Consider the following 26972-nt stretch of genomic DNA (forward strand, 5'->3'; position numbering starts at 1 on the left):
TCTGGCTTAACAGGGCTCAGTTTGATTGAGTTTTAGGATTCAGTTTATGCTCTCTAAGGACAGCCTCTCGAAGCACTCACGTGAAAGCCCCAGGCGATGTTTGCAGACACAGCGACATCTCGCTCGGCGCAGCCACAGCTGACAGTGCCTGTGGGCTCCTCACCATCACCATCTCCCACCGACTGGGAACTGCAGCCTATGGGGCACGAACCACCAGCTCCCGCTCAGCAGGGCTTCGTGGTCACCCTGGTGTGCAGGGAGCCCGGGGAYGCCCATCCCGGCTCAAGACGTTGCAACACGGGCTGCGGCAAGCCCGTCAGACCCTGTTTCCACTCCGGCCCAAACGCTGGCCAACCCCTCCAAGACAAGCTCAGTCGCTCAGTGCCTCCCCTTTGGCTGAGTTTCGGAGAGGCCAGCAGCAGCACACTTGCAAGCCCACCAGGATGCCCCCAGAGCCGTTGGGAAGCAGCAGGATATATCCCCCGACAGCTCCTCTGCTCCCAACAGCATTGCACATATGAGGCACTTGACGCTTCCCGTGGGCAGTCTGGGCTCAGCGTCTCCTCCGGTGTCAGTGCACACAGGACCCGGTGCAGGAATGGGCCATGAGTTCTTCCGGCCCTTTCCTAGTCGGGCGGAGGTGACGCCACGCAGAGAGCTCACGCTACGCCAGTCGGTGACCGGCACAGCTGCGCCCACTGCCCCTGTGTGGCACCCGTCTGCGAGGGGAGATGGCTGCAGCAAAGAGGACTCTCCCTGGTGCCGCGTGCGGTCCGGGACGAGGTTAACACCTAGCCCCACAGGGCAGGATGCTCTGCGGTCGCTGCGCAGTGGGTTCGCACACCCCCCCCCAGCCCCAGCCCCGATGGCCCTAGCAGGGGAGGATGAGACCAAATACTCCAGAGTGGGTTGAAGCCTCGCGGTATCTGCTGCTGAAATCACCCAACAGACAGCACTGGAGGGCAGAGCGATGGCTTTGGCTAGAGTTAGTTGGGCTGGTGGGGTTTTTTCTTTTTTTTTTTGACCCGCCCACAGCCACCACTCTGACTTCCTCCTTTCTAACACCAGCCGACTGCAAAACAGAAATAGGAAGAAAAAAGTAGAGCACATTGCAGAGCTCCCGATGACTGACCGCTTTTTCCAGCCGAGCAGGAGGAACTCGAGAGCTAGCCGAGACCAACTTTTACTGCAGCCTGAAACACAGGAGCCCAGGAGACAACTGGATGTGAGGTGAATTTTATATTCCTTCTTTTCGGCAGGAGGCAGCTGGGGGGCAAGGAATTTGGCATCCTTGTGGTGTTTCCAATGAATTTCTTTTCTACTGCTTGACCTAATCTCTTGAGAGGTGGATGCTTGCGTCCTTAGATGTTTATCAGAGTTCAGCGCATTGCTACATTGCTCATTTCTTGGTCTTTCAAAGTGGTGGTTGATCTAGCATAGCTTTTGCAAAGACAGGCTTGACTGGTCTGTAATTTTTTTGCTTTTGGAGGTAGAAGTAAGCCTGGAACTGCAGATTATTACTGGAGCGGGGGGTGTCCAACCCAACAGAGCATCTTCATCACCCTCCCGTAGGCCTGGAAACCAGAATAGAGAGGGTACAACTCRCTGTTGCGCCGACCTGAGGTGCCCCCACCATTGCATCCCTCAGCACAGGTGGAAATGGCTGCCGAGGAGACTCATAGAGCAGCGTGGGGCGCACGGCCCATGAGGCGGGCACAGCTCTGCCACGAGCGCGGCCGAAGGAAAGGGCTGGGGCCGAGGGGTAGACAGGAGCACCAGCGGGCACGGAAGCGGCAGGCTGGCGTCAGCCGCCCACGTAGGAACTGGCGACGGACCAGCCTGTGAGGGCTGATCTGGCTTTAGAGCAGACCCATTTCTGCCCCTGGCCGGGATGAAAGGAGATTTCGCCCCAAACTTGGGAAATCTCCTTTTAGGGTGTTTGCAGGCAATCGTTGCCGTCTCAGTGTCTTGGTGGGGTCCTGCATTTCGGAGAACAAACACGCAGCGTTTCTCCCTCCTGGGCTGACTCTGACGCTAGCACGCAGATACCCACAAAGCAACTGCAGGATGTAACAGCTCATACGGGAACGAGGAACTAACCCTTGAACCGGCACGCGGCGGCACGGCATGAGCGCCGCGGGGGTCCGGCTGCCGAGAAGTTCAGCCTCGGCATCGCCTCCAACACGCGGATGCGTCAGTGTGCACAAGCGTGCACGTGGGGACCTTCCCCAAGGTCCTACACGCCGCGTGGGCACAGGGCAGAGCAGAAGCCCCTGGGCTTGGTGGGGGCAGAACCCAGCCCCAAACCTCCGAGAGCGCAGATCCTTCCTCCGTCACATCTCGTACCTGGGAACGAATCTGGCTTTGCTGTAAGAAGGGGTCGGTGGCAGTGCCGCTGGGACCCGTGCCTGCCGCCAGATCTACGCTGCATCGGCACTTGCTAAATTAGGGCACCTTTGCCTACGTGAGCCCTGGAAGAAGATCTAGAGGAGGGGACGAGACCCTTGCTCTACTCCGCCTTCACTTGACACCAAATTATGTGCTGATACTGACTGAAAATCCAGAGCAGGAAGGGGCAAGGCCTCCTCTCCTGGAGACCCTCGTGCCCTGCAGCAGGCAGGCTGTCACCTGCCAGAGGCTGGGAAGACGACAGGCCGCTGCAGGCAACCTAACCCTGTGCGAGAGCAAGTGCTTTGCAAAGTCTCCTTTACGTAGGCAAAAGTTTGCTCTCTAACACAGCAAAGAAGAAATTTAGGGTACATGAAGTATAGCCCAAGTGTAACGGAAAGGCCGGAAAAACAGCCATTCTTAATTTTAGCATCAGGCTGTTTAAGACCACACTGACCGCTGGTTTTGATGCATTTGAAAATGCCACAGACCCAACTCCTAGCCTCTCAGGCAGACGAAAAGCAAACGTGTGAATTTTCACAGAGGTATCTCGCCCTGCAGCTCATACAGGCACATATGACTTCTGAAAAGTGTGCGAAAGCTATAAACGTATAGCTCTGCCATGGTTGTCACATCCTGCTTTGCTCAGCGGTTTTGCACTTTGCCTGTCCCTCCATCCCATTGCTATTTCTAACGCAAATGATTTCAGGGTGCGCAAGAGTATGGTACAAAATGACTTATTTTCTCAGAGAAACAACTCAATTCACTATCCAAAAGGCTGGAGGGGACAGTGGTGACACCTCCTGTCACTCCTGCACAACACAACACTGAGACCCGTAGCCAGCGATTCCCATGTGACCCCCTGGGCTAGGATTGCGCTGCAGCGAAGGTGGCTCAGGGCTAGTGCCGGGGACTGGATGTCTAGCTCTCATGACACTTGCAGCACAGCGGTCAGGGCTGGTGTTCAGGCAGGAGGCTCCATCACACATGTACATGGGGTTAGGGACAAGCAGCCCAGCTTGGCACTGCTTTATGGTGCCTTCGCCGAAAGGGGCAGGTGGTGCCTGCCAGGAGGAGGCTGCAAGGCTCACGTCATTCAAAAAGCAGCTGGAGACGCAAGAAACGGGCACCACTGCTCCCAAATGTCCAGAAAGACCCAGGACTCCACCAAGGCTGGAGCTTCCGAGAGCTGCGGGATGGCACGTGCCAGGAGGCTTGCAAAGTGCACCGGAGAGCATTCATCCCACGGTCCGTTCCCCTAAACGCCCTGCGGCTGCTGGAAGGAAAACGCTCCCCCCACAAACACGTCTTGAGAGCAAGCAGCCTTTCGCTGCCGGCAGTTTGGCGAGGGATCCTGAGCAGCCATCGCCCTGCTTTTCTAACCTGCGCCTGGACCAGAGGTTGCGGTGTGAGTGTAGGAAGTGGCAGATGCAGCTCGGAGGACCTCTGTGACTTCAGGACACTTGTCCACATTGCGACCTTTTGTACCTATAAGAAGAGAACAGGACTCAGCAAGGCAGATTTAGGTAAATACATCCCTGGTTAATCTCTGACAAGTGCCACAGGACATAAGCACCAGTGACAGCGGGAGACTGGGATCAGTGATCCAGGCAGACCCTGTGAGGCCCTGCATAGGGATGTACAAACACATATTTTTTATATATATTATATATATGTATGCATACAAAAGTCTATAAAATATATAAAAATCCATATATACACATACATATCGTATGATATTCTGTAAGGACTGGCATATCGGTGCCTCAGGCAGAGGGAAACCCTATGTATGGCCRTCTGCCTTCATGGGATTTATCAGAATTGCACAACTAAGCAAAAGAAGAAATGGCAGCAGGCGAAGCAGCACCCACTTTCCCTTCCCCACTATGCGCCACGCAGCTTCGTTATATCCAGCACACAGAAGCCGGGGCCACTCAGAACGAGAGCGAAGCAGCACAGTTGCTGCTCGTGATGCCCAACGTCTCCGTTGCAGCAGGATGGCTGCAGGGTGGCACAGTGCCAGGCACGTATGGAAACATAAGAGCACTGAGGAAGCATCCCAGGAGCATCAGGGCATCGGCGTTGCAGCTAGCAGCACCTCGCCATTATAAGAGGGTGACACAAACACTCAAAGAGGCTTCCTCAAATACTAGGCGTGAGATTGCAGCCTTCCACTTTGCAAGAAAACATTGATATTTAGCAATGCAGCAAAGGAGACTTGTGGCTAAAAGACTGCAAGACCCAGCTCTGTTTTTGAATGCTTGTCTATTATTTACAGCAGTGAGATTGCTGTGAGTCTCAACGTTTCCCCTTCAGCCCTATTTATAAATCCTGACTCATTTCGCCGTGCTGTGCAGCACCGCTGGAAAGAAACCTGCCCTGACCTATTGCATCTGCAGGGGCTCAGAGACACCCCAGCGCGCTGTGAGATACTTTGCGCCTCCGCTGAGCCCAGTGCCCCTGCAAACACCGGGATGTACAAGGTTTGGTCCCTACCTGCAGCCTCCGCCAGCCCGCGAGACAGCAGCACCCAGCCTTTCCTTGTGCACTTCCTCCAAGGTCGCCTTTGGATGTTCTGGCTTGCAAACCCTTTAGGAGCATCTTTCCATGACCAAGCCATGCCACACTTAAAAAACAGGGCAAGCAGGAGGAGCTCCGTAAATGTAATATACCCTTCGGCTCTCTGGTGGCTTCTCCAAAGGGCTCTCTGTGAAGTGGTGCCCCAGTCCTGGGTGTCCGTCACACAGGGTGGCTGGAGCCACCCAAGGCACCGGCATGGCAAGGAGCTTGCAGCCCAGCAGTCAACAGTTTATATGTAGGACCCCGGGCCTGGGGTTCAGCCTTTTCCCCCCACTGCCACCTCGTAGCCCTGGCGGGGGAACTGTGCCTTGGAACTCCCCTTTCCATCTGTGGAGGCAGCTGCATCTCGGAGGTGGCTGATCTCAGGGGACATGGAAACGATTGCGCATACAGTTCAGGCTACCACTTCAGGCTACAGTTTTCCATGACTTCTTGATACGTGATGGTTCAGGTGCAGGTGTTTTAAGGATGCTTCTTCTCCCCCTAGCCTCTAACACCCAGCTTTGCCCCCATAGCACCCATTTGGCTGGTTTTGTGCACCTCTGCTCCATCATCTAGTTTCTCCCTGGTCTCATGCTGCTTGTCACCCTCTTGCCGTCAATGGCCATGGAGACTGCAGCACTTTCCAACCTTTGTTCTCTGCCAAAGTGACTTGTGATCATCTACACCAGCACTGCAAGGTCCCCTGAGCGATCTGCTGCTTCCCCTCCTTGTTTTCAGACCTGGTTTCCCCTGCACCTCTCCAGGCACATGGAGGCCCCTTCATCCACCCCCTGCCACTCAGCAGGGCTGCTCTCTGGCTCAGCATCCACATCCCCACTCTGGCACATGGCTCCGGGTCACCTGCAGGCTATGGTGAGCACTGCTGAGCACCTTCCCAGCTGAGGCCACGCTTGCTGACCTGCCCTGGGAGCTGGTGGTGCTGGCAGGGGGCTTGCGCGAACCCCACAGCTGGTCTGCGCTGCCCAACTCCTGTTCAGGAGGAAGCTGGGAGAAGCAGCAGCGCGACAAAAATGTGGTGTTTCGGTGTCACCCATCTCTACAGAGTCAAGGTTTTTCTAGGAGCTGCTGATAAACTTATAGCCAGCCCAGGTGGTACTGTGTCTGGGACACTTCACAGTTGGCTTGTGCGAGCCAAATGTGTGATGACCGTGTTGGACGGGGCTAGGACTGCTTTTCGAAAAGCGCCCAGGTAGAAGTGGTTAATCACAGAGGGGTTTTGATGCGAAGGCAGGCCTAAAGCTCTGCAGTCCTGCTCCTTTGCACCAGGGCAGGAAGGTGGACTATTTGCAGTCTCCTTGCTTTGAGGGCTGAACTAGCCCGCTTGCCCTCCAACACCTCCTGCTAGAAAGAAGGCTTGTCTTATTTTACATTAAAAAAAACCCAACAACACGGGCAGACCACATCCGGGGGAAGAGTGTTTCCGTGGAAAGGAACAGAGCGGAGAGCAAGCAGGGGCACTGTGAGCAGGGAACAGCAGGGCGCAGCCCTGCGCCCCCACACCTGGCGCCCAGGCRCCTTCCCCACTCACCGCGGGCCCCGGGCAGGCTCCACTGGTCGGCAAACGCCTTGCAGCTTTGTCAGTCGCGGCCAGACGCCCTCCTAGCTCCAGCACTGTGTGAGGACACGCACTGTGAGAGGCTGCCAAGGAATTAGGGAAAAGCTGCTTGTAGCAGCTGAGGAGACACGGCTGGCCAGCGCAGTACAAGTGCAGGACAGAGCAAAGGAGAGTTTGCGAAAGGGGGTTGGAGTAAACTCTGCTGGGGCCAGGCCTGAACTGCTAACGCAGGTAATCGAACAGAAAACCTGTTTTACCCTCCTCTGAGCACTGTAAGGAGGTAGACAAAAGCAGAAGCCCAATTTGTTCCCTTTGAAAGTCACCCTGCATCACATATACACGCATCTACCAACATAACAGTGAATAATTTCCCTCTACAACAGAAAAAAAAAAGCGGTAAGCTTTCTTCCGTTGTTCTCCCCTAGTATCGGGATGTGCTTACATTCCTGTGTGGGGAAAAGAAACCCCTTTTAGGATTGCAAAGGCATCCAAATCCAACCCCCAAACAAACCCTATGGTAGAGAACTCAATTGCAGCCAGAGCTGAGCATGTGTCAAGGTTCCCATTTGACTTCTGGGGTTTGGGAGGTTTTTTAGTCCAGTTGTAACTGAGTATTTGTTCTCTTTAATGATATGAACCTATAACGATGAACCTATAGTCTCCAGCATGGTACATCAAGAGCCAAGCATGAGGTGCTCACAGAGTCTCAGTCCACCTCACCACTGCCCTATGCTTTGGCACTGCAGCAGGAATTAAGTATTTACAAATCTTGGGCACATGGGACTGGAAGAGTTCATCCAGACCATGGGTAGGTCCCCACAATTTGAGCGAGCAGATTTTTTTTTAATCYTTGACTATAGAAGAAGCTCCAGGCTTATGCAAGTTGAGCCAGACACATATTTGTGCACAGCTACAGACTTGGTCCTCCATCTGAGTGAGGAAGCTAGCATTACGTGTCTCAGTAAGAAGCAGGAGAGAGATACGACCACTGTGAATCCTGGCAGGAGATAACTTATACAGTAGGTGTAAAAGGAAAAACGTTCTTCGTATTATCTACCTCTGCAGAGCACCCAGACCCTGAGGGCTGCAGTCCTGAGCTCACGTAGCTGAATCCTTTCGCCTGATGGGAGGTCATCAAACTTCCCACATCTTTATAGAGCAGCTGCCAGCATTATCTCCCTCCCCCAGGCATCCACCTACATCCTCCTCAGAGGATAGATACCTTCAGCTTGCAGCAGTTCTGCTCTCCCAGAGCTAGGTCAGCTTTACACACAGGAAAAAAACAGTAGGGGAACATGTACAGGCCTTTACTTCACCTTTTAATACAGTATTTAACCTGCAGAAACAAAGAAAAGAACCAGCTCAGCAGCAGCAGGCAACTCTGGGCAACAGTTTATGGAAGTGATGGAGCCTACTTAGGCACATTTAAGGTGTCAATCACATGACCGTTACAGGAAACAAGGGAGGGAGAGACTCTGCGGGAAGCTTTGCTCTTCCCTCCTCTCAGCACTGGTAGCTCCTACTCGGAGAGAAACCATTTTCCTGGTCCTGAGTCCCTTCTCCTGTTGCTTGTGGGGTTTTGCAGCCATACAGTGTCACAACGCTCTCTGCATCCCCAGGCCCAGGGTACTTCTAATTAACTGTTGACTGCCAAATTGTGGAAAATGCCTTTTTCCATTGCATCTCAGTGCATTTGTACCAGAAAAGATCTCTACTAGTAGTATTCACAAAGGTAGGGAGTATAAATTTGTCATTAATACCACAGGAAAGGGCAAAGAAATAAACATTTGTCTTACCTTGAAAGAAGCAGCTGCAGCTTACTGCAGGGCTGGGAAGCTTTCTCTGGTGGGAGAACTACAGGTGTTAATCAGCAAGTGCTTTTCTAAATTAGCAGAACCACATCACTTGCACTCAATATTCTTAAAAATCCTGGGTGGGGTGTCTCTGAGCCACTGCTGTATTTCACACATTTTGGAAAGCTAAGAAAGAACTAGAGGATTGGGCAACGTTGGTGCTGTGCTAGTATGTCAAGAGGAAAACTGATTGCCCTGAAAAAACTCCCAGCCAGTGACCCTGAAATTAGTCCAGGAGAAATTCATGGCAAAGCAGATACAAGGAACACTCAATAACAAATGAAAACCATAAATACAGTAAACAGAATAATAAATATAGTTGTACTAGAAAGCAGGTCTCGCCAAGAAATGTGACGTTGCTGCTGGAAGATCTTTCAAGTCTGGCTGGTGAGGGTAACCATGCCAAAGAGGAGTATTCAGGGAGCCCAGGCTGCATCCACAGTGCTGCCCATACTCACCCCCTATCGCAAACAGCTGGCCTTAAAAAATGAGTGATCAAAGTCAGTGCTCAGGGCTGTGTACCCTTCAGAGAGGGGGTCCAGCAGGCACCTGCTTTCCACCCTGTTTTAAGAGCTTTTACCCATTTTCTATAAGCTCACACAGTGCTGGCAGAATTTGGAGGTGACACAAACGTCCAGCCAGCTAACAACCCCAAGTGCCAATCACATCCACTGAATGAGGAAGACCATGCTGTAACACAGGCTAAGCTCATACCTTACCATGATGTTTAAAAATAGCTAAACACAATTTCCTCTATTAGGAACAGGCCACATGTTTCCCGTTTTGGGAAATCAATAACTCAGAGGAGAACCAAAGACTCGCTGCTCGCGTGGCCCAGGCAGGAGCCCATGGGGCCAGGCCCTTTCTACCCTTGGCCCTATCACCCCATGGGGAGCCCCATGCAGAAGCAGGGCAGCATGGATGCCGGCAGGATTGTGCTGACTGCAGTGCATGTTTGCTTCATGAGACTTATTTTTCACAAGACTGAGTCCATTGCCAGCTTAGTATGGTCTTCTAACCATCCAGCCCTGCTGTACGTACTTCAGGGAGGTTGTTGACACACTGGAAAAGAGTTACAGTAGTTACTGGAAAACATTACAGTGGGAGACTGAGGCTGTTCAACATTTCAGCTTAAGAAGGAGTTGATGAGGCGGTGATTAGATTGTGACCTGTAAGGATCTACAGAGGCAAAAGAGTTTTGATCTCTGGGTTTTTTCAGTGATCTGGATGTCTTGGCCAGAGCTGGAGCCATGAGACTAGAGGATGGTGAGACTTTTCAACCGTGAAGATAGACAATGCCCTTAAAAACTTACCAAAGGATGTGATGGATTATGTGAAGAGCTGGGTCCCCAGAAGGTGTCTCTGAAAGAGGGGCTCTGTTTAGCCATGAGAGGCTGGCCGCAGCCAGGTAGGGCAGCATGAGGTTCTGGGCTGTGTCTGCRAAGGTGGTGGCAGCTGGGCTGTGTCCCCTGGCACTGCCGGGGGACAGGGTGGGCTTCCTATGGCTGCAAATCTTTACATCCAGACCAACGCTGCCATAAGCAACGATGGAAGCCAGCCGGTGCTAGAGGAGGCAGGTTTGCTAATGGGGCGGAAGGGTCCTGTCACATCTGCAAGACCCATAACACAGCTGGGCTTGGCTTTACTCTCACTTTGTGAGAGAAAATGACACCTCTCTATCACCCTCCCTCTCTGCAAATCTTTTTGCTAGACTCTTCTAGCTCAGAGTGCAACCGTTCTTCTTTCTACCCTCAGGAGAAAAACAGACCCTTTTCAAGGAAGATGCTCTACAGTTGACTAGTGTCATTCTTTACCTGCAATATTATTAATGTGTCGGGTATCTTACAGTGGCTGATGAGCTAAAAAAAATCATTATGCCTCAGAAACAGATCTAAGCAGCCATATATACTGGTTTGGCCTTAATGCCTTTCAAAGGTTTCTCGTTTTCTCGTTTCCTTTTTATTCAGAGCTGTTAAGTTAGGTAGCTGTTAAGCTCAGCCCTCTATTTGGCAGAGTCACAGGGCAAGGCAGTCAAAGTTTGCAGGGAGCCAGGGAGTGTTTATTTGTGGCTCAGGGCAACATAAGAGCTATTTCAAAATCTATGACCTGTTTTTCTCATGCTGTGTCTAATACTTCTAAAAAGGGCAGTGCTCATTGTTCCTTTATGCTTTTTTATTCCTTTTTTAACAAATTCCTCTTTTCTTACTTCCMTGTGTGAGTCCATGCCATAAGAATGGACACAGCTCTGCTGGGACATGACTCTGCTCCTTGGCTGTGCTGGGAGGAAGCCCTTACAAGACACAACAGTGTTAATGAACATGATTTCATCAACACCATCATAAAAACACTGTTCCTTGTGCAGGCTAAGGTGGCCATATTAGGAAAGATGTGGCCTCATATTAGCCCTAGAGCCCAACCAATGTAGTATTAAAATCCAACTTGCTCCTGCCTCAGCAAGTTACAAATAGGAGCAACAGACCTCCACCATGTCCTCTGACATGGTCTGGGATGCTGCATTCTGCTTACTTTGCAACCAGCGTTTTTGGTGATCCTTGAAAACAGTTTATCCACCTGTATGGATAGCATAAGTTTCTGGGCTCAGGAGACGTGTCTCCTAGGGCAAGAAGTGAACAGTGTGAGCATCTAGGACAACTTGCACTAGGAAAATGTTTGTGAAGAACAAGATCTCTATCATGCTTTAAAACACTAGCGTAACAGAATGAGTGGTGGCTTTAGGATAGCAAGTGGTTGAGGGGTCTGGAGGGGCACTGGGGGACGAGCTGGGAGTCCTTCCCTGCACACTTGTAGGACCTCTGCAATTGCCTCCACAGCCCCCTGGGTCAAAACCCCACACCCACGTCCTTCCCCCCCCCCCCCCCCCCAAGGGCAAAGCATGATACAGGTCTGACGCCAACACCCCATCCTTCCTCCTTGCCCTGTGCTCTTGTGCAAGAGCCAGCCTGTTACTAGCCACACTGGCAAGCTGAACCCTACGCAATGCCATCGGGAGAGGGCCTCTCCTCTTCCCTCTGTTGGCCTTCCCGAGGCGACAAGAGGAGACAGGCATTCCTAGGACACAATTGACCCATGCTGTATAGCATACGTGCCACAGCAGCACTGTACGAACTTATAGACGTGCCTGTCCTCCTGGTTCGTGCCAGCTGCAGCAAGCCCTTGGCAGGCCATGGAGAAGGCCGTGGCTGGTGGTCGCAGCCCCTGTGGGTATGTCTGCCTGCAATCACCCCCTGTAACTTTTGCCAGGGCGATGTGGCAAGTATTACACAGGAAAGGCCACTGAACCTCTCTGACAGGAGAGGACCAGGCTCGGAGACACATGGAGGCTCCTATGCCCCAGTAAGAACAAGGAAACTTTCTGGATGGCTTTTTTTCTGTTTGCTGGTAACCCATGCTCCCTTCATGCTTCCTCCCATGTTTGTTTGTTTTTTTTGGGGTGGGGTACCCCTTTTTAGGGGAGGAGAGCTGGAGGGAGGGGGGCAAATCTGGTGAAATCTGACCTTGGCAAAACCACAAGGCAAGAAAGAAAGTATTCATGCAAAGTTTCTCAATCTGGATTCGAAACTGTATCATTTCCTTCAGCAAGAAAAGCTTGACGCTTCCCCACCAGCTCTGCCCCCATTCCCTCGGCAGGAACAGGCCTCCTTCGGAGCTGCCTGGACCCAGGCCACGGCCAGCTGGTCCCTGATATTCCTCCCCGGGACCCCCACGGCCCTTCTCCCGCCAACAGCCGCGCGGAGGGGGAGTGCTCGCAGCACCCGCAGAAGGGCGGCCAGGGGAGGGGAGTTCCTCTTTCAGGCAGGGAAATGCCACCCAGTTTGGCCGCCCTGCGTCAGACCTTGCGGTGCAGCCCACGTGGCACGGCAAGCGCCGAGCAGGACCTCTGCACGGGATGTTGCCGCCACCGCAGGGCGACGCGGAGGTTGCCGGCAGGAAGAACGGCTGCGTGGGGTATGACCGCAAAGACGTGGCGGCAGCCCCGCTCCCACTGGGGGAAACGCCAGCGTCGGTGCCCATGCCCAAGGGTCCCTTCTGGTCCTCGGGCAGCTCAGCCCTGGTGCAACGCCAGCAGCAGGTGCCCAAAGGGAGCGGGGCACTCCTGGTGTAGCCAAGCGTGGGAGCGCGGAGAAAACCCCACGCGCCGCCGGCTGCCCCTGCCGCTCTGTCAGGTGCCTCCGCTGAAGGAGAGGGCACACGGACGGGGACGTGCGCGGTCAGAGCGAGACACAGGGGCGCTGGAGTCRCCCGTATCAACTCTGAAACATGTTTCCCTTTTAAAATGACAGCAGCTAAGACAGAAATATCTATGAGTTAAGTTAGGGCCTAAATTTACTATAATCTATTGCAACCACTCACATTCCATGTAAAAATAATACCCAAGCAATTTCTGCTTACTGTGGAAGCCATCATGTGTGCAAAGGCAATGCACCAGCTGAAATCGCAGGGCTGAATCCAGATGGCACTGAAATGTGTCACCCATCCTTCAGAGCAGCAAGACTTTCTGTAGGGGAAGAAAGAGCGTTTCTATCATTTTGGCTTTTTTGAAGTTCAGCTCATTTAAAGTTAAACCAGGTGGTAGTGTGAAAGTGGGGTGGGGGTGTATACTCATATACTTTTCTCCATTTACCTAGCATACATTGCTAGGTAACTAATAGAAATGCTCCTGTTGTTCATTTTGATTCCAATTTCCATTCAAATATAGCTCGATGCAGAAGCTAACAAAACTCTCATCTGGTAAAACCTAAATGTGTCATTGGACATTTTCCAACATTATATATATAATATATAAATATATTATTTAGTAAATAATTATATTGTTTATTAAATGATAATTAGTAAAACTATTAAATATTCATTAAATAAATTTATGTATGTGTGTGCATGTGTGTATGTATAAAAAGTCTGGATGAACAGTACATCAAGTTATGCAGCCGTTTAACTAAATGTGTACAGACACAGTGTATGTTCTTGCTTTACTGACTTCCACATTTAGTCCCAAAGCTATATTTAACTGCAGATCAACTTATTTTCGTCAGCGCATGAGCGCTGCCATCCTGAGTCAGCCCACGCACCCGTTCAGCCACGAACCCCCTCTCTGCCCAGTAGCAGAGGAGGGAGGAGTGGTATTTCCCCAGTACGCTGCCCTGGCTTCCAGGCATCACCCATTCAGGGACTTTATGGTCACCAGCAAATGAGAGAGACCTCGGACAAGTAACTAAAGAATACAAACAGGATCTTTTGTCTTTTATACAAGTCTTATATCTTTTATAGAAGTGTTGCCTGGGCAAGGTCATTCAGATGGCATGGAGACCTGCAGGAATAGCAGGGGGGACAGGAGAGACGACCAGGATATGGGAGCTCTTTTGCATGCCCAGCAGCATGGACTAGGCTCTCCAAAGTGCTTTGGTGGGGCTTTTGGGCTTCCTGCTCCGTCAGGCACTTTGCAAAGTCTGGCTGTGAGCAAGCACAAGCTCTTTGCACAAGCTGCAGTGCTGGGCAGTCGCTGCGCTGGTCCTGGTGGGCTGAGTCACTCGGGCTCAGCTCTGGGCTGTGGCAGTGTCATAGCCTCGGGCATCTTCCCCGCGGTGGGATGGCTGGGTTTTTGCAAGCCCAGGAAGGGTACATCCATCTGGCACGAGTATCACCATGGGGAAGGGAGCCCATTCCTTTTCAGCCATTTTCTATACGGTTTCAAGGGCTCCCTTCCCATGTGGGGTAGTTCCCATGTGCTGGGCTGTCACAGGGATGCTTTTTGTCTTGCAGAAAATGCCCCGTGACTGCTACCTCCAGCTGCTGGTGGTGACCTGGGTGCTGCTGCTGTTGACCACAGGTGAGTCCTACCTGGCCTTCCTTGCCACCTTCCCTCCCGGCACATTTTGTGGGCAGGAAAACAGTGGCAGAGGGGGAGAAACCCAAAAACAACAGTGTGAACGTGATACTGAATGCCGCGCAGGGTCAGCCCTACCCTTTCCAGCATCCTACGTGTGGCAGCTCCCAAGGGGTAGGAGTTAACTCGAGCCAGCCCAGCTGCTCCCAGGGCACATCCAGGAGGCAAGCAGCCCTGCTTCCAGCTCGCTGGCCCCTCACGCTCTGGGGTGGCCGGTGGGATGCGCACAGCCCGCAGCGTGGTGCCAGTGGCTGCATTGCTAGGCTGGAAGGTGGCATTTTGCCCCTCAGATGCCAAGGGACAGCAATGCTGGCGAGGGCTGTGACACTGCCTGCTGCAAGGGCTTGGGGGGTTATAGGCAGAGTGAGCTCAGGCCAGCAGGACAACATGGGTGCCTCATGTCGGGTGTCAGAGCACCCTGTGGCTGCCACCACTGTAGACCAGGTCTCTCTAGGGGTGCCCAAGCAAGACATCTTTGTTTTCTCTCCATTTCAGCTTTTGCCATGGAGTGCCCCAAGATCAAGGTGGGGACATGCAAGGACTGCATCCAGTCTGGCCCCGGCTGTGCCTGGTGCAAGAAGCCGGTAGGTCTGCGTGTCCTCTGATGCCATCAGCCTCCAGTGGGCAGTTGCCAGCGGGGTAGCTACTCTGCCCGCTCCACCAACGGGGTCATGCCCTGTGGTGGAGGGAGGGGACAGCATCCCAGCTTGTGCTCCACTGTCTCACCCTGGGGCAGAGGAGCTCTGGGGGCAGAGCCCTGCCGGTGGTGGTGAGCCAGTCTTTCCCATCTCTCCCATCTTGCCTTAGGTCCAGAGGGAGTGACCCAAGGCTCAGCAAGCTGCAAAGGAGGGAGATTGTGGCCCCTGTGCCCATGCTGCTGCCAGCATCCATGACCATTTGGTAGGCAGCAGGAGCAACCGTCTATCCTCTGCCAGACACTATTGCATGCTCACCTGCTCTGTAAAAGCAAAATGGTGTTTCACGCCCTACCTGGTAGATGGGGCCAAGAGGGATCTGACAGGCAGGCCCTCTTCAACCTTGCTTTCTCCGTCAATAACTCAGAGCTGTAGCAGACCTAGTTTGGGAGCTGGATCATCTCGTAACATGTCTGTTTTCCTCCCACTCCTCTGATTTTTCCTGTTGATTTTGCAACACACAGAATTTCACCAAAGCCGGAGAACCAGACTCTACCCGCTGTGACACCATACAGCAGCTGGAGCAGAAGGGATGCCCACGTGGCGACATTGAGTTTCCAGTCAGTGAATTTAGAAAGACAAAAGCCAGTGCCTTAAGCGACAAGATACAGCTGACTCCCCAAGAGGTGCACCTGAAATTAAGGATAGGTATGGTTTGCCAGGCATCCATAATGATCTTTCAGCTCATCCCTCAGTCTTTGCTGGGTAGCAACCAGAGCTGGCCCATAGATGTTGCATATGTTACTCGCCCAGAACTGAAGTGTCTGATGTCARGAGTTCGTCAGTGCAGGGGAACTTCGTGACCACTCCCAGGTTGAGAAAAGATAAGTGCGGGAACAGACTGAGGAGTTGTCCACCTCGAGACAGTGACTGAATTTGTGTGGATGGGGAAGATCGCCTGACACAAAGTATAGAGGGGGAGGAGGATGCAAGAGAGGAGAGAGACATGAGAGCTCAGGGAAGKCAAGTGCCCCAGAAGAAAGGCATGGGTGAGGATGTGAAGACAAGTGACAACTCAGGGAGGACAAGGATGGAAAAACCTGCTCTTAGCTTCATCTAGGAGGTAGTCTGAGAAGAGTGCAAGAGAGACAGGATTGCAGAGGTCTAAAGCAGAAGTGGGGGGACACTCCTGGCAGGCCATAGACACAGTACAGTTGGAGAYAAGGGGGCACAAGCAGAGAGGCAAGTTGTGGTCTTCTACAGGCTCCAACATGGCTCTCCTGTGTGGTGGGAGCAAGTGCAAGGCCACCAGGAGGGAAGAGCTCCCTGCAGACCCCAGCAGGGAATCAGGGACCCTAGGCAAGACAGCTCTGCTACTGCAGTGGCAGGAGGAGAGGGCTGTGGCGGAAGGAAGGCAAGTTTCTTTCAGAAGAAATGGGCAGGGTCCTGAGAGCAGAAGCCAAGAGGGCAAACGGAGTCTGGGTTACAGGCAGCAACTGTAGCACCAGAGAGACAGAACTGCTGAGCTARGAAGTTGGCTGAATTGAGAAAGAAGAGACAGGATTTGTAGGASAGGGGGTTGGTCTGGCTGGGGCCACGTGCTGGCAAACTGGAGCTGGGGAGAGATGGCAGACCAGAGTTTGCTAGGCGAGTCAAGGGAGCAACTGGGTGAAGCCCTGAAATAGAGAGCACTTGGACGGGGGGAAGAAAGGACTAGAGATGGGGCAGCCAAGGTAAGCCAGGTCCCCAGGGAGGCTGAATGACAGGCGCTGGTGGGTGACACGGAGCCAGGCAGGAGTGGAGGCAGCACAGAGGAGGGATACATGAGCTGGGTGAGCAGGAGAGCAAACCTGGCTGGGCTGAAAGCTTGCAGCTGATGGGTTGCAGCACAGAAGCCACAGGCACTTTGTCTGGACTTGTTCTTTGGGCACCTGAACCCAGTGCCCTGAGGAATAAGCAGCTGGSAGCTAGCCTGGGGGCACAGGGAGCACAGATGGACAGTGGGGGAACCCTGTGTTCAYGCTACCCCTTAACCCAAGCACAGCAGCCTTTGGTCTGCTGATGGACCTACTCTGCAGACAGGAGAGAAATGGCCTCTGATGATGACAGTGGGAATTTGCAGGGGGAGGAAGAGGGAGATAAGAGTCACAGAGAAGGCTGATAGGAACAGGAGGGAGAAAAGAGAACAAACAGTACAGTAGAGGAAAGCTGTTTGACAGAGGAGATCAGCAGGCAGGGGAGTCAAAAAGCCAGACATCCCCCAGAAGGCGAAATGCAGGGGAGATGAGAAAACCTTCCTGAGAGAGGGTAGATGAGAGAGTGGGCTCCCCCAGCAGCAAGGCTGCCCTCCCATCTGTGCRGGGACACGGCAGCACGCCACAGGCCATGCTTCATCCTGATTTCCTCCTAAAGACAGGAGGCTCCAAGGAGGGGTGTGAGATGGGGCGAGATGTGAGACACAGCAGAGTGTCTGACCCTGGTGTTGGGGCTGCGGTGTCTCTGTCCCGCAGGCCAGCCTGCTACATTCGAGGTGAGGTTTCGTCGTGCCATGGGTTACCCCATTGATCTCTACTACCTCATGGACCTCTCCTACTCCATGCTGGATGACCTGGAGAAGGTGAAGAAGCTGGGAGGGGAACTGCTCAGAGCGCTGGAAACCACCACCCCCTCTCGCCGCATAGGTGAGTGTTTCCYTAGCATGAGGCCCTGGCACGGCCTCTTCTTGAATCAGGAAGAGCCACAAGACCAGAGGGGAGGACAGGGGCAGAGCGGGACACAGGCAGTGGGCAGCATAACCTGTCCTCCGCCAGGCTGGAGAGTCCACCAGGGCAAGGGATGGGCCATTAAGGAACTGTGCATGGACAAATACCCATCTCTCTGCATCGGAGCCAAGAGGTGGTCCGCACTGCCCTGCCCTGCAGGGACACACACCCAGTCTCTGCCCACCTCTCCCCCTAACACTGCTGGTCCCAAACACCCTAGGATTCGGCTCCTTTGTGGATAAGACAGTGCTGCCCTTTGTGAACACGCACCCGGAGAAGCTGCAGAACCCCTGCCCGAACAAAGACAAGAACTGCCAGCCTCCCTTTGCCTTCAAGCACATCCTCTCGCTGACCGACGATGCCGAAAAGTTCGAGAGTGAAGTGGGGAAGCAGTTTATCTCTGGGAACCTGGATGCCCCAGAGGGGGGGCTGGATGCAATGATGCAGGCAGCAGTGTGTGGGGTGAGTCCCTTCCTTGGTGCTGTGGCCAGGGCTGCCCTGTATCCTTTTCACTGCCAGGATAACTGCTCGGYGGACACAAGGGATGCTTAACTGTGTTTCAAGGCCTGTCCGTCAGAAGTTGGCTCTGTCTCTCTCCAGGCAGACTCCGGAGGCCCATTAAATTTTCAGGCCTGTAATCCATGTAAAAACCCCAATTCAGTACTAGAGCAGGTTATAATAGGGGGATACAGAGAAAGTCTCTGAACCCCAGAGCYTCTGTCTCTAATCTGTAACCTGCCTCCTCTGGGCTGTCTGCCTTCAGCTGCRCATGTGGCTGATGTGAGGATTTACTGTGCTTTGGAAAAGGCTGTGCATTCGCGTCGGGATGAAGCTTGAGGCTGTGCCATGGCTGGCTGGCCCTGTCACCCCCCGGCCCCTGTTCAGGGACAGGTTTGAGTGCTGTCCATGCTGCTTTCAGGACTTGATCGGCTGGCGCAACGTGACCCGCTTGCTGGTGTATGCTACTGATGATGGCTTCCACTTCGCTGGTGATGGCAAACTTGGGGCCATCCTCACCCCCAACGATGGCAAGTGCCATTTGGAGGATAACATGTACAAAAAGAGCAATGAGTTTGTAAGTACCCTGGTCRAGATGCAAGCCCAAAGTGCCATTTCCGCAGGGGCTGCTTGGTGGCTCCGCACCCTTTCTTTGTGTTGGCAGCTCATCCCATCCCAGCCCTGGGCACTGGCCCTGCCTGYCACATCTGCAACAGGAGTCACCAGCCCTTGCAGAGGTCCTGGCAACTGGCCACAGGGCCATGGATGCAGTGTGGCCTGGGAGTGGAGGTGCATCAWCTCACAGTGTGGGGTTCCCCTGCTGATGCCTCTGTGTTACTGCTGGGCATCAGGCGATGAATCATGGCTTGGGACCCTCTATCTGGTCTTCCTTATAGTGACCCCGTCAGCAAAAGCCTTGAACTGACCTCCTGGGTAATACAAGCAAACCAGAGACATCTGCATTCAAGAGACAGCTCCCCTGTGTTTTACCCCAGCGTCATTCCCATAGACAGAAATGTCACATAAAAGCCTGCTGTTGAGACCACAAGGTTCCTCTCAGTATAGCGAATCTAAAAAGAGCTGGGCTTGAGACAACCTCCAGGCAGTCTCACTGTAACAGACTACTGACCATACTGGGACCACAGAGGGGCCACATAAGCAAAAATATTCTCTGTTCTGCTGGTGAAAGAGTCTGAACTGAAAGCTGTCATCCTTTTCCTCACACAGGACTACCCATCTGTTGGCCAGCTGGTTCAAAAACTCGCTGAAAATAACATTCAGCCCATTTTTGCTGTCACCAGTAAAATGGTGAATGTTTATAAAGTAAGTAGATTTTGAATGGTCCAGGTGCCTCACATCCTCCCCCAGGAGGACAAAAATGGCTGTGTGTGTCTTCCCACCACGAGGTCCTTGCACTGGGCCAAGCGTGAGTTGCACTGTCTGCTCTGTGCTCCACTGTAAAGCATTAGGGGAGATGATTCATGTGTTTGCTGTCTTTTGGCAGAAGCTCAGTGAAATGATCCCGAAGTCAGCAGTGGGGGAGCTGAACGAAGACTCCAGCAATGTCATCGAACTCATCCAGGTGGCCTACAATGTAAGTGCTAGATAAAGACACATTTTGCCTGTCCAACAGGGACTGGAGCTGTGAAAAGCTCCAATCATGTATCCTCATCATCACAGAACAGAGCGGGTGAGCCTGGGGCTTTGAGAACAGGACACGCTCAGTTCCTCTGCCCACAGCAAGCAAGAAGTTTCAGCATCTCCAGTCTCGTTGTCTGCCTTCCCAAACCATGAGGAGGCAGCTGAGACTGCAGCTCRGGGTGCTCCCTGCCACCTGTCCCTAGAGCCAGAGGGACAGCAGAGCTTCTCCCACAGGGAAACACTGACCTGCAACCCCTGTGTGGCAGGATGAATTGCACTAAACCACATTCCCTTCGTTTAGTCTCTTCTTGGGCTGACAGCATTTTCTCCACTGTTTTCTCACAGAACCTGTCCTCGCGAATCATCCTGGACCACTCCACTCTGTCAGATGTCCTAGATATCAAATATGACTCCATATGCAATAAAGACAAGACAGTCTTGGATGAACCAAGAGGACAGTGTGACAACGTTAAGATAAACGATGAGGTATGTTCCCTAGTACTGGGAATGCTGCAGAGCCCATAGCACTGCTGGCATCTTCTCTTTTTAATGGAAGAAACCCGATTTGTTGCTCCAGACTTTTTATTCATGTGAATTTAAGGCCAAGAGTGCCCAAAATGCTGCATTTCAGTATTTCCAAATCTACTCATCTTTAGACATTTTGCTGTAGTGCTGGCCAAAAACAAGGCCTGAAAGGGCACCAGGAGCAGACCTATGGAGCAGACCTCCTGGGGTAGGAGGGTAGCCCTGTGACTCAGGGCAGTCTGACTGAGCTGGCCAAAGCAGCCAGTGGCACATGCCCAAACTGGGACTGCCCACACTTCCTGGGGGGAATTTCCTGCCTGTGAGGAGCTGCTGGGGTCAAATGCAAAGGGGGTGGCCCTCCACAACCTGTGCTCCTGTAAAATGCCACTGCCAGTCCTTCAAAGTGAGATGTTTTGGGAGGTGGTTYGCCCAGAGCCATGGGACAGTGAGATCATACATTATTCTGGTGTGCGCTGGACATGTGTGTTGATAGCATCCCTCTGATTACTGAAACTACCTGCTGACCTTTGGTGCTTCCCTTTCCTTTTTCACTCTGCATCTTCTAGGTCATCTTCAAAGTTAAGGTTACAGCAAAGGAGTGCATCAAAAGCCAGTCCTTCACCATCCGACCACTGGGCTTCACAGACACGCTTACTGTTTACCTGGACAGTAACTGTAACTGCGACTGCAGTGAACAGCCTGACCCAAAAGACTGCAGTGGGAAAGGCAGTATCATCTGTGGGATTTGCAGGTAAACTCTGTGTCCTGACAATGCTATTTCAAATGCTGCCAGAGTTGGGGAAGCACTGGGAGAGGGTAGATGCGCCAAGCCAAGGGCAGCTGTGGGCTGTGCTTGGTGTCTCCAAGCACATTTGTGCCTGGAGAACATGAGGCTTGGTGAAGGCCCAGCAGAGGTGTTTACATTAGACAGTCAGTCATGGCTCAGTTTTGAAGTTTTGAAGTTTTGAACCAATTTTCTTGTTTAGAGTAGCAGCTTAATCTCCTGGTGACAAGGAACATTATGAGCTATCACCCTTGGTGGAGTCTTTGCTGCTTTCCTAAGGGCATCCATCCATCAAGCAGCAGCAGCTTTCTGTAGAAATCTCCATAAAAAACTCATTTCTGGGCTGCAGTTCATGCAGGTCCTTAAACAAAGATAATTATCACTTCATGGCCCCTCACAGACTGAGAGAGGAAAAGACTGGGTTTCCTCAGGAAACACTCAGATCTCCTGGCAAGTGTTTGGAAATTATAAATATAATAATAATTTCCGGGCAAGCATTTAGCACTGTAAAAATAACCAGCCTAGACAGCAAYGTTTCTGAGGTTTCCTACTGGTTAAGCACTCTGCTCGAACACAGTTAGCACAACCACATGCTAGCGCAGATGCCTGGTGACTCACTTGTTCTCAGTGAGGCTGTCCCAGATTTGCTCTGCTTCAGCCAAGATCCTAAGCTTAGCCCTGTGTGTACGTACCTGGGCGGGGTATAAAGGCATGCTTACAAATCCAGGGCTCACAGCATTACTGGCCAGGCTGGCGACTGGAGAACCTGGCACAGCAGGTTTACTCCTGGCACTGGCATGTCTTGCAGCCGCTGACCCAGACTCCCTATTCTCCTTTTACGGCAGCTGCAATTCAGGCTACATTGGGAAGAACTGTGAGTGTGAAACCAAAGGCAAGACCAGCAAAGAGCTGGAAGGCAGCTGCCGAAAGGACAACACCTCTGTCATCTGCTCAGGGCTGGGGGACTGTGTGTGTGGGCAGTGCATCTGCCACACCAGTGACGTGCCTGGCAGGCAGATCTACGGCACCTTCTGTGAATGTGACAACACGAACTGCGAGTTTTACAACAACTCCCTGTGTGGTGGCCCAGGTGAGAGCCCTAGGCCCAAGACAGTAGCTCATTCCAAGCAAGGATGTGGTATGAGCTGGCAAAGCCTGACCAGCTCCTAGCTTTTTTCTCTCCCCCATCCTCAGTGCACCAGAGAAGACACCTCTGAAGGACACCTGTGCCTCTGTCTCTGTCCCTGTGTATGATTTTGATGGACCAAGCAGTGTTCTTTGCCAAATGCAGAAAGATGGGGGTGGGGAAGGGCACAAGATTTGGCAGAGCAGCTCCCTGCAAACTGGTTCTCTATAGGCACCTGCAGGATCTTGTTTGAGAGGTCTCCTGGTTCTCCTATGGATCGGATCCTCCGAGTCCTGCAGAGCAGCACAGGAGACCATGCCATACTGCAGTGAATTTCTCTTGTGGGGGAACAGATGAGGCCTTAAGTTGCTGAGACTGGCAGGAGTCCAGCCAGCCACGACTTCCAGGCAGGACGCTGGTCTTCAGCCAGGTGAATGGTTATAGCTCCAGGTGTGCCCCAGCTGTGAGGTTTGGCAAAGAGCTAGAAACCAGCTCTAAAAGTTTCCACTTTCCCCACAGACCGAGGGCGTTGTGACTGCGGTGAGTGCAAATGCACATCTGAATATCAGGGTAGTGCATGCCAGTGCAAGAAGTCGACAGAYGGCTGTTTGAACATTCATGGGAACGAGTGCAGCAACCGTGGGAAATGCCACTGCAACCAATGCCAATGCAGGGGGGGCTACCAGCCCCCCTTGTGCCAAGAGTGCCCCGGCTGCCCATCGCCATGTGGCAGATATGTGTGAGTGATGCGCACGGAGCCAGCAAGGGTGGGGGTCTGCGAGGACACGGGATCCTGCACATTCCTCCCTGCCCTGGGCTGGGGCAGGCAAGTCAGCATCTTGGCTGACATTACTGCTGTACGTCTTCCCCTCTTAAGGAGATGGCTGGTTTTATATTGATAAGCTTGGTGCTGTTGATGGCCAGCTGAATGGTTGTACAGGGAAAGAGAAGCTGGCTGCACCGCTCTCAGCCCGCACAACACCTCAAGTCCCCCAGCCCTCCTCAGGGAGGGCCTGGATCCATGTTTTCCCCTTTAGGTGGCTTCCTGTTAGGGCCACCTGGCCATCCTGCTAGCTGTCATGCCTCCCCTCATGGGAGGCCTGAGCAGTGCAACTGGGCACTCATGCAGTGACTGCTCCTGGGGCTCCTGTCACTTCAGAGACAAGCCATGCCTGTGCATGTTTTCCAGTTCCTGTGTGGAGTGCAAGGCCTTCTTCAGTGGGCCATTTGAAAAGAACTGCTCTACAGCCTGCCAAAATATCAATATTTCTGAAAAGCCGCAAGCAGGAAGCAGGCAGTGCAGAGAGAAGGACTCCCAGAACTGCTGGATCACCTTCCGCATGTTCCAGGAGGATGGGGAGGAGATATACACTGTGAATGTTGATCCTACAAAAGGTAGTCAAATCCTGCTCTTCATCCCCTTCTGCAGGCAGGTAAACAGAGGAGCCTGCCCTTGCCAGGGCCAGCTTCCCAAAGGCATGATCTGCCCTTGAGAGCGTGTTACAGGCACATCAAGGGGTGTATTCGCCACAAACAAAACTGAGAAGCCAGCACATGTTCCTCTTTCTTGCATGCATCACCTTTTTCTTGTCTCCCTCCACCCATCCAAACACAGCCCTGCACATGCAAGCAGTCAGGAAACCCACTAGATGGATGACTGCCAGAGCAGCGCAGAGGCCCGATTCATTCCTACCCCCCAAGCCAGGTTCTCAGGCCTCCTCCTTTCCTCCCTACCAATGCAGTTCCCTCTGCTCACAGGCTGCTGCATCTTCTCAAGCTACAAGCTTATGCCAATTCCTTAAAGCACTAAAGGCAACACGTTGATTCTTCGAACTAAAGAGCTAAATCTGGACTCAGCTGAGGGACCAAAGGGCTGCAAAGCCACAACTGTGCCCAGGACTTGCTGCTCTCTCTCCTACAGCTTTGCACTCCCAGACCATATCCTCTTTCTGCTGCTGCTGACTGCAAAGATCTGAGAGCCCAGGCCTGGTTATGTGCTGCTGAGTGCAGTCAGCACCTACCTGTGTCCTTCATGCGGCCCAGAGATGTGAGCAGCGGCGCTGCAGGGAGTGGAGCTGACCTTGCAGGAGGCTGCAGTGAGACGCTGCTGTGTTTGTTCTGCAGAGTGCCCGGAGCCTCCCAACATTGCCCTGATTGTGGGCGGCACCATCGCCGGCGTGGCCCTCATCGGTCTGGTGCTCCTGCTCATCTGGCGGCTCTTGACGGAGCTGTTTGACCGCCGGGAGTACCGCAGGTTCGAGAAGGAAAAGTCCAAGGCCAAGTGGAACGATGTAAGAGACCTCTTTTCTGGCGATGGGGTAGAATTCACAACAAAGACTCTCTCCCCACTTGTAGAGTTGCTCCCCTGCTCTCCCTGCCTTCACTTGAGCTGGGTCCAGTTAGGTGCAGCCCAGCACCCCACCAACAAGGGCATGACATGTCACTGATGTGAGGACATGTGACATGGGTGGGCCCTGGTGAGCTCATCTCAGTGCCCTGCCATAGCAGTGCAGCTGGAGAGAATAGAGAAATCTGCTAGAGAAACCAGAGAAATCCCTGTGGGCAGGGAAGGCACCACACCGGGAATGCATGATGGCAGAGCTGGGCTGAAAGGAGGAGCTGGGAGGTCAGAACCAAAGGGGATATCCTCTCTGTAGGCAGCCACTGCCTGACAACATGCAGAGCTTTGCTAACCTGAGCCTTTGCTGCCACCCGGGCTTTGGGGGCTGCTTAGATCTTGCAGGGAGCTAGAGCAGCCTGTGGGCTCTTCTGCCAACACTGTCTGTGCCATTTGAAGGAGGGTGGGGGGCAGCCACCTCTGTAACGCTTGCTTGGACAGCCAAATGGACCAAGGCTGTGCATGCAGAAATCCAATACAGCACCACAACGCGTGCCTCTTATCTCTCCCTTTCTCCTTCTCACCAGGCTGATAACCCTCTGTTCAAAAGTGCCACCACCACAGTCGTGAATCCCAGATTCGATGGAGAATGAAATGGGGCAGCACCGGACAGCGCTAGGATCCACCCTTAAATAAGGAAATGCCAAGCTATGGAAATTTCAAACTAAGGCTTCCACCTCTTATTCTTTATCCTGTTGGTTTGTTCCCTTCTTCCAAGAGGTCACAAGCAAAAGTCAGGCTTTGGCTAAGGGATCACTCTGTGCCTGTCTCCTTGCACAGTTTATACTGGTTTTATTAGTGGAGCTGGGAGAAGGGAACAGCACAAGCTTTGCTGTGGATGGCTCTACAGAGTAGGATTTTGACAGCGGGCAGAGGCAACGGCTCCTGTGTCAGTCACCATCTGTCTCAAGTCGTGATGCTAATTTTGCTTTGTGACAGGACCTTCTCACACCAAGCCCCCAAATCAGCTTAATGTACAGAGTGCTTCCAGCTTTGATTTGGAGCTGGGATTTCAAAAATGCCATTTCCCTTCTGTTCTAACTAGTTCTGCTCCAAGGCTACTTTGTGTCCAATCTTTCCCTACTGTGTTGCTCTCTGCTGTGTTATGTTGCAGCTCTTTCTAAACCACTCACTGCTAAATTGATGTGGAGGGTCCCCCAAGCTAGCAATCTGCTCTGGCAAAGGCACCAGAGGTTACAGTGAACTGATGGGCAACAAGGGCTAGTGAGTACCTGTGCCTGGAGATGAAGAGAAGCCAGGGAACATGCACTGAATCTTTTTTCCAAATCATCAGCTGCTCCCCAGTGTTGCTCTGCTCTCAGTCCTACCTCAGGGTCCTCCAAGTTTATAGTTGGGTTCCTGCAAGCTTTGCTCACCTCCACGAGGCCTCAAGCCCTCTGCATGACAGGGTGGCAAAGAAACAACTAGTTGAACTGTGAAACATTAGCAGTCAGAGGAACAAAGAACTTCAAACACATTGCTTGGCCATAGCTTCTTCCTCCCCCAGGACTAGATCTCCTCCTTTCTGTGCAAGCCCATCAGACACACAGAGGGCCAGGCATACAAAACAACCAGCAGTACCAGAGAGCATCTTCAACTCAGTGCTATTTCAAACAGTGCACAATAGTTAATTTTTTTTTTAATGTTGTGGGGTCATTCCTGTGAAATACCTGTACCTTATTACTTTGTTTGGGAATAATTTGCCTGTAGCTGTATTTGTATTATGTAACACCTCCGTTTGCTCTAGGAATACAATTAAAGTTAATAAAAATTAATATATAGAGTAAATACATATGTCCTGCTATGAATCAGGTGCAAGGGCAGCAGCTGAAGCGCTCATCAGGGAAACTACAAAAAAGTTCCATCATCGCTGCCAGCATCTCCAACAGATGCGGTACCTGGAGAACACGCTGACCAGATAAACAAGTTGTTTTACAAAAATTTTCCAGCTATGTCCCAAAAGGTGCTCCCATGCAAGTCAGAAATGACTCATAAAATGATGCAAGCCAGATCTTTTCCTTGCTGACAGGTTATACATAAGCTACCTTAAACATAACAGCAGCTGTACCACGTCAGATCAAAGGTTAATTTTGGCCATTTTCCTGTTCTTTAACAGTGGCTGTGAGCGAGCATCTAGGGCAGGGTAAGAAGAGTGAAAGCCTCCTGACACGTCCCTCAATACTCTCCCAGCCTGTAACTATTCTAAGCTCAAGAAGTCCCTGACTCAGTGTAGCTCCCATGCATTCGATAACACTCAGAGGATTTTTCTTGCACAGCCTCAGACCTCTGCAAAGGTTTAGTATCCCTGTCATGCTTTGGCAG

The 26972-nt window shown here is 52.4% G+C and overlaps 1 protein-coding gene across 2 annotated transcripts; it reads left to right on the plus strand.

Moving 5' to 3' along the window:
• The first annotated feature begins 278 nt into the window (after positions 1 to 278).
• On the plus strand, positions 279 to 26425 carry ITGB2 (integrin subunit beta 2). 2 transcript variants are annotated; one of them, XM_026084825.1, is made up of 16 exons: positions 279 to 1230; positions 14158 to 14224; positions 14777 to 14865; positions 15441 to 15624; positions 17427 to 17597; positions 17899 to 18140; positions 18598 to 18753; positions 19404 to 19499; positions 19681 to 19770; positions 20163 to 20303; positions 20909 to 21093; positions 21972 to 22216; positions 22772 to 22991; positions 23442 to 23647; positions 24377 to 24543; positions 25178 to 26425. In XM_026084825.1, exons 2-16 carry the CDS (start codon positions 14161 to 14163, stop codon positions 25241 to 25243), a joined length of 2322 nt encoding a protein of 773 aa, XP_025940610.1. In that variant the 5' UTR covers positions 279 to 1230; positions 14158 to 14160; the 3' UTR covers positions 25244 to 26425. The 2 variants fall into 2 exon arrangements, with proteins under 2 accessions (XP_025940610.1, XP_025940611.1); XM_026084826.1 differs by lacking the exons at positions 279 to 1230; positions 14158 to 14224 and adding an exon at positions 15089 to 15181 and having other exon boundaries at positions 14778 to 14865.
• The last annotated feature ends 547 nt before the right edge of the window (positions 26426 to 26972 follow it).

This window comes from Apteryx rowi, unplaced genomic scaffold (assembly GCF_003343035.1).
Source record: "Apteryx rowi isolate R43461 unplaced genomic scaffold, aptRow1 scaffold_650, whole genome shotgun sequence".
Lineage (NCBI taxonomy): Eukaryota > Metazoa > Chordata > Aves > Apterygiformes > Apterygidae > Apteryx > Apteryx rowi.